We start from the raw sequence: 12,319 nt of genomic DNA on the forward strand, positions 1-12,319 counted from the left end.
TGATTATGGACAAAGTCATGAGCTACATGAGAATTTTATCAAGTTGTTCTAGCAGCAAATAAAGTCTCCACAAGGAGAATGATTACATGGAACATTTTGTCTGTCACCATCAAGAACCATCCTGTGCTGTAGAGGCTGATCTATTAATGTGCAAGATCTATTCATCTTAAATCCTTGATGTGCACATTGGAAACTGCTTCCAGTAGTTTCTTTTCCTACAAAGTAGTGGCTTTGTAGTTTCTTTTCCACTCTGGGTGTGTGGCCGATATTGGTGGAGAAAACAACATTGCCATGTTGATGTTTAACCTAGATTTAAATTGCTGCCTCTGCTAAAAGTTCAGCCGACAAAGCTATGATAGGGTGATGACAACTGCTGTCTTGCCAGAACTGCAACGCTGTAGTCAGCAGTTATGTTCATTTATCTTCAGGAATGTTGTATGTGTGTTAAAAAAAGCCTCCATGAAGCTTAGTATTTGAGTTCACTTGGCTTTTCAAATAAGAGGCTTTTGCTTTTCGTATCCAGTTGATTATATTTCTCTGTTTGGGAGTGAAGCATTTTGTCATTGTTCGCTTATTAGTGCTTTTTTAAAAATTCAGTTTTGGGTTTCACTGACTTAATACTAACTAGGCTTCTTTTGAGGGCAATTAATAGTCAAGTCCGTCGTGGGACTTTGGTCACATGTAGGCCAGACCAACCAAGGCCATGCATGTGATTGCAATATATGATGTCTCATTCAGTCTATCCACATTTAGTGCAAAATAAGTTAAGCATATATTAAAGTTTCAAATTAACCCATTTCTACTTGATAAGCATACCGATGTGACCTTTAATATATTTATCCTATGTCAGTATGCTCTTGTATCAGTAGGATTGCTATCAAGGAATGTGATGGGGAAAGTCTTTCAAGGAACATTATTATGGGAAGTGCACAGTATTCATTGGTGTCACAGAATCCAATCTTTTCGAAACTGAAAATATCTAGAGATTCTTATTTTTAAGTTCCTGTCTTCCTAAGGAATAGTTATACATAAACCACGGTTTCTTTTGAAGTACCTGAACACCTGTTTCTTTTTATCTTTTCCCAGAAATGATAATGAGCCATTCAATTCAACTTTGAACTTTTGTAATGGTGACAAAATGTTAAGCTAGGTTTAAATGTCCAAGTAGGTCACTCTGATATGAATGTGTTCTTTTTCATTAATTACACTAACTCTTTAACCTGCAGGTCGTGGCAAATGCAGTGGCAGCTCTGTCAGAGATTGCAGAGTCCCATCCAAATAGCAACTTGTTAGATCTCAACCCTCAGACCATCAACAAACTTTTAACAGCCTTAAATGAATGTACTGAATGGGGACAGATATTTATCCTGGATTGTTTAGCCAATTATAGTCCAAAAGATGACAGAGAGGCCCAAAGGTAAAACACAGAAATGGCAGCTTGAAATATTTTCTTACAATAAAATTAGATGTTATAGTTGAGTGTTCCAAATGTTTATATATTAAACATCAAGTTCAATCACCTAATAATGGAAAATAAAATTACACCTGTTGCTGTTTTTATTCTTCCATAAATGTTTTCTATCTCTTTAATTGTTTGATGAATACATGTCCAAGTTATTTGATTTTTAATAGAACTTGCAACAATCTGATTTTTAAAATTGGTATTTGGGGAACTTAAAGAATGTTATTTGTAATTTGATTCTTAGTTAAATTATTGCAAAAGTTGAAAATATTAATCTTTCATTCCTGATGATTCTGAATAATGTACTAAATGTATTTAAGATCTTGTGGGCCATACCTTTAATTTAACCAGAATCTCTTGTTCAATAGCATTTGTGAACGTGTGACACCACGGTTATCTCATGCAAACTCAGCTGTTGTCCTGTCTGCTGTAAAAGTTCTGATGAAGTTCATGGAAATGTTGTCAAAGGACTTGGATTACTATGGCACTTTGCTGAAGAAGCTGGCACCCCCACTAGTAACACTGCTGTCTGCAGAACCAGAGCTTCAATATGTGGCCCTCAGGAACATTAACCTCATTGTACAGAAAAGGTACAGTGATATGAATGTGATCAACATCTTTGTAGAGAAGGGGGTTTTGGTAACAAGTTACAAAAGCTTTCAAGAATGTATGTTTTAAATTATCATGGAATCACTCTAGTACAGAAGGAGGCCATTTGGCCCATCAAGTATGTACTGACCTCATTGCCGACCCAGACCCTAGTCCCATAATCCTCATTTATCCTGCTAATCGCCCCTGACCAATCAACCTAACCCGCATGTCTTTGGACTGTAGGAGGAAACTGGAGCACCCAGATGAAACCCACGCAGACATGGGGAGACAGTGCAAACTCCACACAGTGACCTGAGGCTGGAATTGAACCTGGGTCCCTGGTGCTGTGAGGCAGCAGTGCTAATCACTGCACCATTGGGCCAGTGGTAAGAATCTTACCATTTTGGCAGTTGCTGTTATCATTTCTTGCCTCAGTGTTAGCATTCTCACTTGAGTCAGGGTTTTAAGTCCCTCTCCAAACAAGTGAATGTTTCATCTCTGTTGACATTTTAGTGCTAAATTGAGGGAGCACTTCATTGTCTGAGATGCCATCTGTTGGATGATTCATGACTTTGTCTGCTGTCCATGTGGATGTAAAAGATCCATTACACTTGTTGTTTTGAAGAGCAGGGGAATTATCTGATTTCCTGGCTGGTGTTCAATCCTCAACTATTAGCAGCAAACACATTCATCTGATTGCTGGATGTGGGATCTTGTCAAGTGCAAATTTGCTGCGATTCCTGCAAAGTAACATCACAATAATTCACTAGCTGTGAAGTGCCTGGGAATGTTCTGGACAGATGGAAGATTCCATATAAATGCAACTTCTTTCTGTATTTCTTTGTGTAAAGCTGTTAGGATTTTGCATGATTTCATGCACAGTTGTTTGGACTGCAGTAAATTAGTATGTCTTCAAGCTATAAAACTCATTGATATATACTTGATTTTTGACTGAGAGTTTAAGTAAACTTGTTTGCTACCACCTAGTTCCTGTTTGAATCAAAGTTCTGCCACAGGATTGTGAAGAAAGTAGAAAATTCTAAACTGATGCAATCAGCGGTGTTAGATTAGTGTGCATCACAGACATGACATACTACATTTAAGCATGCCAGGGGATGCCCGTTGCTGACATTATTGAAATAGTTTCATTTCTTGCTTCAAAATCCTGGTTGGGATCAAGACTTTTCTGCTGAACAGTTCCACCTACTGATGCCCATGCATCCAACAAAACCTTTCTCTCAAGCGAATAATCCTCCACTACCACCTCCCAACCAACCCAGTATGGCCTCATTTGAGTTTCCTAAGTCCAAGGAGGGCAGACTTTAGAAAATCTAGCCCACAACTAATTGAGTCAATATCATAGCTGGGATTCTCCCAAAATAATTCTAAGTGCTGAATTTGCATAAAAACTGGGTTCAACCCTTGGTTTTTTCCAGCAGGATTTTCAAAATGAATCTCCCACACTCTGTGCACTGCAGACAACCGTAGTGTGAATTTCATTAAAAAGTTGTGGGTGGGGCCTATTCCCACTTGAGAGGCTGGTAGTCTTGCACTGAGCGGGCCACTGTGCGTGTGCCGATCTGTCACAGAGGAGATCAGCGCATACGCACTATCCCCCCCACCCCCACCGCCACCTGATCGTTGGCCTCCCTGACATGTCCGGGCCAGCCTTGATCACTGGCCTCCCTCTGTCACCAAGCCCAAGTGCTGCGCAGCAGGCTGGGAAAAATCTCCCCCCCCCCCCCCCCCCCCCCCCCCACCACCGCCACCACCGTCGTTCCTAATTGGATAATGTCAAGTGCTGCATTCTATTCTGCCAAAACCACCCACTACCCCAGAGTCACTCGGAGAGCAGATGTAACTCGTGTTACGAACTGTTTCCTTAAGGTCCCCTTGCTTGCCCTGCCCATCATCACCTTCAGCAGTAAGTGCAAGGAATTCATGGACTTCATTATCACTAAGGTTGAGTCTGTCCATTGAGCAGCCTCTGCAGTTCTTCCCCAGTTCCTTACCAAAGGCAAAAAAACACCGACCTTAAACCCTCTCTTTGAAAGAACCCTCTCTCTCGAACACATTGTCACTCTGCATCTTTCCTCCAGCCCAATATTGAAATCTCTCCAATCTAGTTTTCATCTGACCGTAGCACCAAAATGGCTCGAACTGAAGTAATGTTTGTCTGTGATAATAATGCATCATCACTCTGACCTCTGGTTGCAATTTATTTTCAAACCAATCTTTTGGAGGATTTTGTCCACGTTTCTCTCGGAACATGCAATAAGTTTTGTATAAAATAAGTATGCATTTACATACTTGTGAATCAAGTCATTTTATGCTTTATCCCAACCAGAGCTTCTATGTGTCTCTAGATCCACAGCAGTATGGTTGACTTTGAAATGCCTCTGAATTGGCGAAGCGAGCCTCTCAGTTCAACAGAATTGAGGGATGGGCAATAAATGCTGGCCTAGCCAGTGACACCCATAGCCAGTGATTTTTTTTAAATTCTGAGAGTTGGATAAATGATAGCAAAATAACAGAAGTTTTTTTTCTGTTATTAAATGATTAAACGTTATAATCGAAATGAAATAATACTGCAGATTCCTGACATTTTGTACACATTTCATTGTGTAGACGTAGTGCACAAGCGATGTATGATGAAGACTGCATAGATGGTTTTTGTTTCCAAGATTGCACATTTTGTAAATCTGAAATAAATGCAGCAAAATCCTGAATACAAGAATGAGAGATGTAGGAGCAGAAGCTGACCATGCAGCTCCTCAGGCCTGCTCCACCAAACCAGTAAGATTATGGCTGATCTGATGTATTCTTAATTCCACTTTTCTGCCTGACCCCATAACGCTTGACAATCAAAACGCTGAATAACTCGGCCTTGAGTATATTCAACCTCTACTGCTCACTGGAAGGAGTGAATTGCAAACAATTATTCTGAGTAAATCTAAATCAGTTTGGCATCTGAACAAATAGATGCTGGTTCATGTTTCAAGGTGATAACTTGTGAACATCACAAAAGAAACTTTGGCTTTTATATTAGTTGTGTGTCATTTAAGAGTGGTTTTCATCTGGAATATTAGTATAGATAACTAGTTGCAATGCAGTGGGTTGAATGGCTTCCTTCTGTGCTGCAATTTCTCTGACAGTTGCATTAAAGGTAGGTGGAATGTTGCTGTGGACTTAAGTAATGTTCTTTCAAGTTGATACAGTAGATGACAATATATTTAAACTTACATAAAATCCTATAGATACTTGGCAGTAATATCACGAAGAAAATTCATGCTGCCCACTGGTTACATTGGAAAATGATTCACAGTTGTTGTTTGCTTAGATATACATGTAAACTTGATTGGCCATCTACTGATAATATATAAAGTACTATGCATAATTCAATGCTTGGTGCTTCATAATTGAAGATAGGAATTGAGAAATGTTATTTCAAGATTTAGGGATATAACCAAATGTTACTTTTGTACTAAGATTTCCTTTTTTAATATAGGCCTGAGATTCTTAAGCACGAAATGAAGGTTTTCTTTGTAAAATACAATGATCCAATTTATGTGAAACTGGAAAAACTGGACATTATGATTCGCTTGGCTTCTCAAGCCAACATTGCACAGGTTAGTAACCACCTGAATTATATTAATAACAGAAAATGCTGGAAATAATCAGGTCTGGCAGCATCTGTGGAGAGAGACCAAGTTAACGATTCAAGATGATAGCCTTCAGTTCTGGTGAAAGGTCATTGAGCTAAACGGTTAAGTCTGTTCTCTACAGACCTGCTGGAAGTTTCCAGCATTTTTGTTAATTTCAGATTTTAAGCATCCACAGTATTTTGCCTTTGAATTATGTTGGTATTCTTTTATAGAAAAAGAACCGTCAATAACTGCTCGAGTTTTAGTCCATGGCCGTGCATTAAGAACGCCTTATTTTCAAATTGGCTTCACTTTAATGAAGCAGCTATATTCACACTTTAAAGTGTGAAGTTGTATTTTGCTTGCACTCTGGCTAATTGTTCAACATGTTTTGTGTATAATTGTTGAATATTGCGCAGTTGCTTTTATGAATAGATCCATTCTGCTAGCAGCAACAGCATGCTGAAAGTTCCACCTGTCTCAAACCATAATTTTCCAAGATTACTTAGTTTTTGTATACTGCCTTATGCTTTTGAGCTACATTAATTTGTGTTATAATCTTTATCTCATGAAAAAATCCTTGTTCAGCAAAAATGTTAGAATCTCGAAATTAATTTAATGCGAACTTGGCAGTTTAAGAGAATTTTCAAACTTCCAAAGAACTTTGTCATTTATCACTGACGGATTGACAAACAATTGTTCCTTTTTAAGTCGGGGGCAACAGTGGTGTGACATCATGGACAGGTGACCAAGTATTTAACTTATTAAATGGTTCAGCTGGTTCTCCCTTGCTTTTTAAACTGAAGTGAGACTAGCATAGATGCGGCCTGTGGACCATAGCTTCTGGGCCGTGTACCCCAAAGATGTACTGGGGAACTCCCCCACAAAAGTCCTCAGGTGAGGATTACATGCCATTCACTGGAAAGTTCGAACTTCCTCTGGGCAATTTCCCTCCACTGGGAACCATCCAAGAATGCAATTTTAAATTGCAAACTTCGAATGGCTCCGACTGTCATACAGCAATAGTTACTCAGAAAACGTTGGACAAATTAAAAACATTTTTGTGGCCTCTGGTTATTATAGTGACCCCTTTCCCACCCCCGTCAACCTTGCCCATTTCCCGAACCCACAAAGGGACCCCCCCCCCCCCCCCCCCCCCCCCACCACCACCACCACCACCACCACGCACGCACACTCGCACGCACACCCCTCAAATCATATCCATTTACCCTATGCTGTTACCTTCTCCCTGGCTTGTTAAAGTAGCTGAATCTTTTTAAACTTACCTGGTTTACAGCAACCAATGCTGTGAATAAAAGCGATATGACATGCTTACCTTCGGCGCTTGACTGTAGACCAACAGAAATCCACCGCGCAACACAGATCTAGCCCGGCCTGAGATGTAAGGTTTGGTTGAGATGGGAGCAGTTGGATTTCAAGGTAAGTAATTACAAGTGGAATGGCAATCCAACACAATTGCCAGTCCATTAGAAGTTTTAGACAGGCTATGTCTTTAAAAATGTTACCAAGTTACACTGAGACTCATTGTATCATCAGTCACCTGATGCAAATTTGGAGATTGTGCAATATCCCAATTTAATACAGACGTGGGAATTTGCAAGTGGAGTGGTTCCATTTTTGGCTTTTACCACAAAATGTCACAATTATCTTTTGGTATGTTGAACTATTGACTGGGTTGGTTACTGTCTGCACTTAGCTATTTGATTAGCTTATATTAATTGCCTGTCCAACTTGCAGGTTTTGGCAGAATTGAAGGAATATGCAACAGAAGTGGATGTTGACTTTGTACGGAAGGCCGTACGTGCAATTGGACGGTGTGCAATTAAAGTTGAGGTAATTAATAAATTAGAAGCATTAATATTTTGTATAGTCAAACCTCTCAAATACAATTTGTAATCTAATATTTCCTGATTCATGAATGTGCATGATGTGAAATGGTTACTTGCTTCCAATCCATCACCAGATGGGCTTCTTATCCCTTTACAGAGACCTGCTCTAATCAGTTTCATACCAAGAACTGAATTCAATTATACTGACTGATGCAATGCCAAGACCTCGATTTGATTGGAATGTTAAATAATACACAGTATGAGTTAACTATGGTTTTTAAAGAAATAATTGAATGAATGCAGTGGATTGGCACAGACTACCTATAAATCAGCATAGTTAATAACTCAGCAAAAACTAGTTAGCACACAATTATTATGAACTTTTCTTGTTTTGGGAATTTTAAGAATATTTTGTAGGGGTAGAAAGAGAAGATTAGCATTCATTGTAATTACAGTAAAATCTGGTCTTTTCATTTGAAGTATAACTGTCTGGAATAAACACTAACTTAATGAATTGTTTGTTGCAGCAATCAGCAGAGCGCTGTGTGAGCACACTACTTGACCTCATTCAAACAAAGGTAAATTACGTTGTGCAGGAAGCCATAGTAGTAATCAAGGACATCTTCCGCAAGTACCCAAACAAGTAGGTCCCATTTGTTTCTTTTTGTGCTAATATATCTATTTTATGCCCTTGCATTTTTCATTCCACCAATCTCAGGCAATATGTGACCAAACATTAAGTGTGTGTGCATTTCTTGCATGTACATATGAATTTCCATCAGGTTGAAAATAAATGAACTGGAAAAACACATACAAACGTGCACACTCTGAGCTGACCCATTCCATTTTGTAAACATTTCATGTAATTTGAAACTTTTCAGCAAGTAATATCTATTCAGGAGATGTTACACTTTTTTAAAAAAACTATGTTTATATTGGTTTCTAAAGCTTGCTGGTAGTAATTGGTCATTAAGCATTCAAAGAATAAAGAAAATTACAGCACAGGAACAGGTCCTCCAAGCCTGCACCAACAATGCTATCCGACTGAACTAATATCCCCCACCCTTCCAGGGACCATATGCCTCTATTCCCATTCTATTCATGTATTGGTCCAGACGGCCCTTAAAACTCATGATCATATCTGCTTCCGCTACCCCTCCAAGTAGCGAGTTCCAGGTAACCACCATCCTCTGTGTTTAAAAAAAAACTTGCCTCGTACATCTCCTTTTAAACTTTGCCTCTCGCATCTTAAACCTATGCTGCCTAGTAATTGACACTTCCACCCTGGGAAAAGCTTCTGACTATCCACTCTGTTCATGACCCTCAATCTTATGGACTTCTATCAAGTCACCCCTCAACCTCCATCGTTCCAGTGAGAACAAACGTTTCTCCAACCTCTCCTCATTGCTAATGCCCTCCATACCAGGTAACATCTTGGTAAATCTTTTCTGTAATCTCTCCAAAGCCTCCACATCCTTCTGGTAGTGTGGCAACCAGAATTGAACACTGTATTCCAAGTGCGGCCTCACTAATGTTCTATAAAGCTGCAACAAGATCTGCCAATTTTTAAATGCACTGTCCCAGTCGATGAAGGCAAGCATTTTGTATGCCTTCTTGACCACCTTCTCCACCTGCGTTGCCACTTTCAGTGACCTGTACACCCAGTTTCCTCTGCCTACCAATACTCTTAAGGGCTCTGCCATTTGCTGTATATTTCCTATTTGTATTAGACCTTCCATAATGCATCACCTCACATTTATCCGGATTAAACTCCACCTGCCATCTCTCTGCCCAATCCTCCATCCAAACTATATCCTGCCATGTTCTCTGATGGCCTTCATCGCTATCCGCAAATCTACCAACCTTTGTGTTGTCCACAAATTTACTAATCAAACCAGTTACATTTTCCTCCAAATGTTACAAACAGCAAAGATCCCAGCACTGATCCTGAGGAATGCCATTTGTCACAGCCCTCCATTCAAAAACGCACCCTTCTACTACTGCTTTCTGTCTTCTATGACCGAGCCAGTTCTGTATCCACCTTGCCAGCTCACCTCTGATCCCATTTGACTTCACCTTCTGCACCAGTCTGCCATTGAAGTCCATGTAGACAACATCCACTATCCTACTCTCATCAATCATCTTCATCACTTCCTTGAAAAACTTGGTCGTGTTAGTGAGACATGACCTCCCCTTCACAAAACCAATTCTTTTTAAATGGTTTCATAAACAAAATCACCTAATCTAAAACCATTGACTGACTGCTTGTATCAGTTTCAATGGTGATTGCATTATTAATTATGGTCATAAATATTATTGTTGCTTAAGGATTAAGTGAAGCTCGTCAACATTTAGTCATAGAATCCTTAAGTGCAGAAGTAGGTCATTCAGCCCATCAAAAGTGCACCAACAATGGTCACAACCTGACCCTATGGCCATAAACCTACGTATTTACCCTGCTAATCCCCCTTACCACTAAGGGACAATTTAGCATGGCCAATCAACCTAACTTAATCTTAGGAGTGTGGGAGGAAACCGGAGCACCCAGAGGAAGCCCATGCAGACACGGGGAGAATGTGCAAACTCAAAGGACAGTCACCCAAGGGCGGAATTGAATCCAGGTCTCTGGTGCTGAGAGGCAGCAGTGCTAACCATTGTGTCAACGTGCCGCCCATTCGCTTGTCCTAAATAGCCTAAAAGAAATCATGGCAACATTCTGTGCTAACAATTCTATGATTCAATTGTTCACAGTCAAGATTGGTCTTTTTTAAGATCTCAAGTTTAGTATGTTTCTCTTATCAATGCAAATTGAGAGAGACCCCCATTGTGGTAGAGTACAAAATAAAGATAGCTTCAAGAAAAGGGCAGCTTTCACTGGAAGGCAAAATAACACTAAATTTGCAACTACACTTGTATTTTGAACTAACTTCATTTTATTTTCATTCCCACCCTTTTGTTTTTCCTTTCTTAAACTTTGAATTCTTTGTTAACACTTTACACCATTTGCCTGAATCCAGGGGAAGATGACTTGGTGACGTTATTTTCTGGTCTCTTTTCTCTCCATGAGTGGGATAGTTAGCTCACGTTAGTCTTTATTGACCTTTTTGAGTCCTCGGCTCTCTTTGAACAATGTAATGCCTTTAAGTACATTCTAATGCACAATTGTTTGAAATGAGCATGTGAATCTTGGGCAAGCACGACAGCTGCATTGCTGTTACAAAGATACTAAGAAGTTATGTAAATTCAGCAATGGACTCATGTAACTAACAGAACAAATCATACTTCTTCCTTGGTGTTTTGCTCCACTTCATTCTGTTAAGTTAGGCCCTGACATTATACATGTAAATCAATGTATGTGCTGAAATAGTCAAAATGTTCCAAGGTTATGGGTTTTTATATATATGTTGCTGCCACTGCTAACTGCCTAATAAATCTTGCTTATCATCAAGGTATGAAAGTGTTATTGCTACACTTTGTGAAAACCTTGATTCCCTGGATGAACCAGAAGCACGAGCAGCCATGATCTGGATAGTAGGTGAATATGCCGAAAGAATTGACAATGCTGATGAGTTATTAGAGAGCTTCTTGGAAGGATTCCATGACGAAAGCACACAGGTAAGATGTTGGTATTCCAAATAAATAGATGCTAATTAGACCTAAACGGTTACTGGGCAACTTCCTCTGATACTCAGAATTATTTAACATACCTCATATTTTGGTACCACTTGCAAACTACTGCGTTAATCCTGTATCCAATGAGCAGAATATTCTTGAAGTTCCTAAAGTACTAATAATATTTGTTACTGGTGGTATATACATTGTCACTTCGGCGTGCTTTGCAATTTGGTTATGCACAAAAGGTTGTTTCGCTTTTGAATGCATTTTCATCTTATTTCTAGAAAATTGCATCAAATGGAAGTCATGACTGCCGCTTGTCAAATGAAACTAATGCCATGAAGAATCATGAGTTGTTTTGTCTTTTGTGACAGGTTCAACTTCAACTATTGACAGCTATTGTGAAACTGTTCTTAAAAAAACCAACTGAGACACAGGAGCTGGTGCAGCAGGTTCTCAGCTTGGCTACACAGGTTTGTTTTCGTTTTTCCATCAGTTTAGTAAACCTGACTGTAGATTGGAACACAGCTGTGGATTGTAACCCAATACTGTAGGGAATTGTTTGCTGAAATCCTTTTCATAGTACTGTTGAGACCAATAACATTTTTAGAATTAATTTCCCAGCAATTGATTAAAATGACCAATGAACAAAATGTTATGTTTTGAAACTTTTACTGTAACAAATGAATTCAAATCAACATAAACCAAACATTACCAGGCAGGCATCTAAACACCAACCCAAAGAAAATGTAATTTTTCTTTAATGAGTACAATCAAAATACTTTGGACCAAACTCCCAAGCTCCTCTCTTTTATTTGCCAGTACTTAGGGAGGTGAGATGAAGGAAACGGTTACTAAGCCTCGTTCTGTGCAGGGGAAAGAACCCTGCCACTTCCCCGTCAAAAATTGCTGAGTCCAGGGCAGCGTAATTGGGACATAACTCATAGATGCACTAGGGAACCTATCAGAACAGAAACCATTCACTGGCCTGATAAGCATGCATTGGAATAGGTACACAATTCATTGGAATGTTTACATTGTCCCCAGAAATGCAATGCCTAATTACGTAGTTAAGTGGGTAAAAATCAGATACTTGAGTCTGACAAAAACTTCAGACCATCAGCCAGTTGGTGTAACCACTTTGTGAAACAAAACAG

General features: G+C 39.4%; 1 protein-coding gene across 3 annotated transcripts in view; it reads left to right on the forward strand.

Annotated features, from left to right (window-relative positions):
• The window catches only part of ap1b1 (adaptor related protein complex 1 subunit beta 1), a 67,805-nt gene that overhangs the window by 27,418 nt on the left and 28,068 nt on the right, over window positions 1-12,319 (forward strand). For all 3 annotated transcript variants that reach the window (XM_080208220.1, XM_080208219.1, XM_080208218.1), the window contains 7 exons: window positions 1,227-1,417; window positions 1,831-2,052; window positions 5,562-5,682; window positions 7,456-7,551; window positions 8,075-8,190; window positions 10,997-11,162; window positions 11,537-11,635. In XM_080208220.1, coding sequence (XP_080064346.1) covers window positions 1,227-1,417; window positions 1,831-2,052; window positions 5,562-5,682; window positions 7,456-7,551; window positions 8,075-8,190; window positions 10,997-11,162; window positions 11,537-11,635 — 1,011 coding nt within the window. The remainder of the gene's footprint in view (window positions 1-1,226; window positions 1,418-1,830; window positions 2,053-5,561; window positions 5,683-7,455; window positions 7,552-8,074; window positions 8,191-10,996; window positions 11,163-11,536; window positions 11,636-12,319) is intronic.

The sequence above is a fragment of the Carcharhinus amblyrhynchos genome, chromosome 20 (genome assembly GCF_965287045.1).
Source record: "Carcharhinus amblyrhynchos chromosome 20, sCarAmb.v2.hapA, whole genome shotgun sequence".
Lineage (NCBI taxonomy): Eukaryota > Metazoa > Chordata > Chondrichthyes > Carcharhiniformes > Carcharhinidae > Carcharhinus > Carcharhinus amblyrhynchos.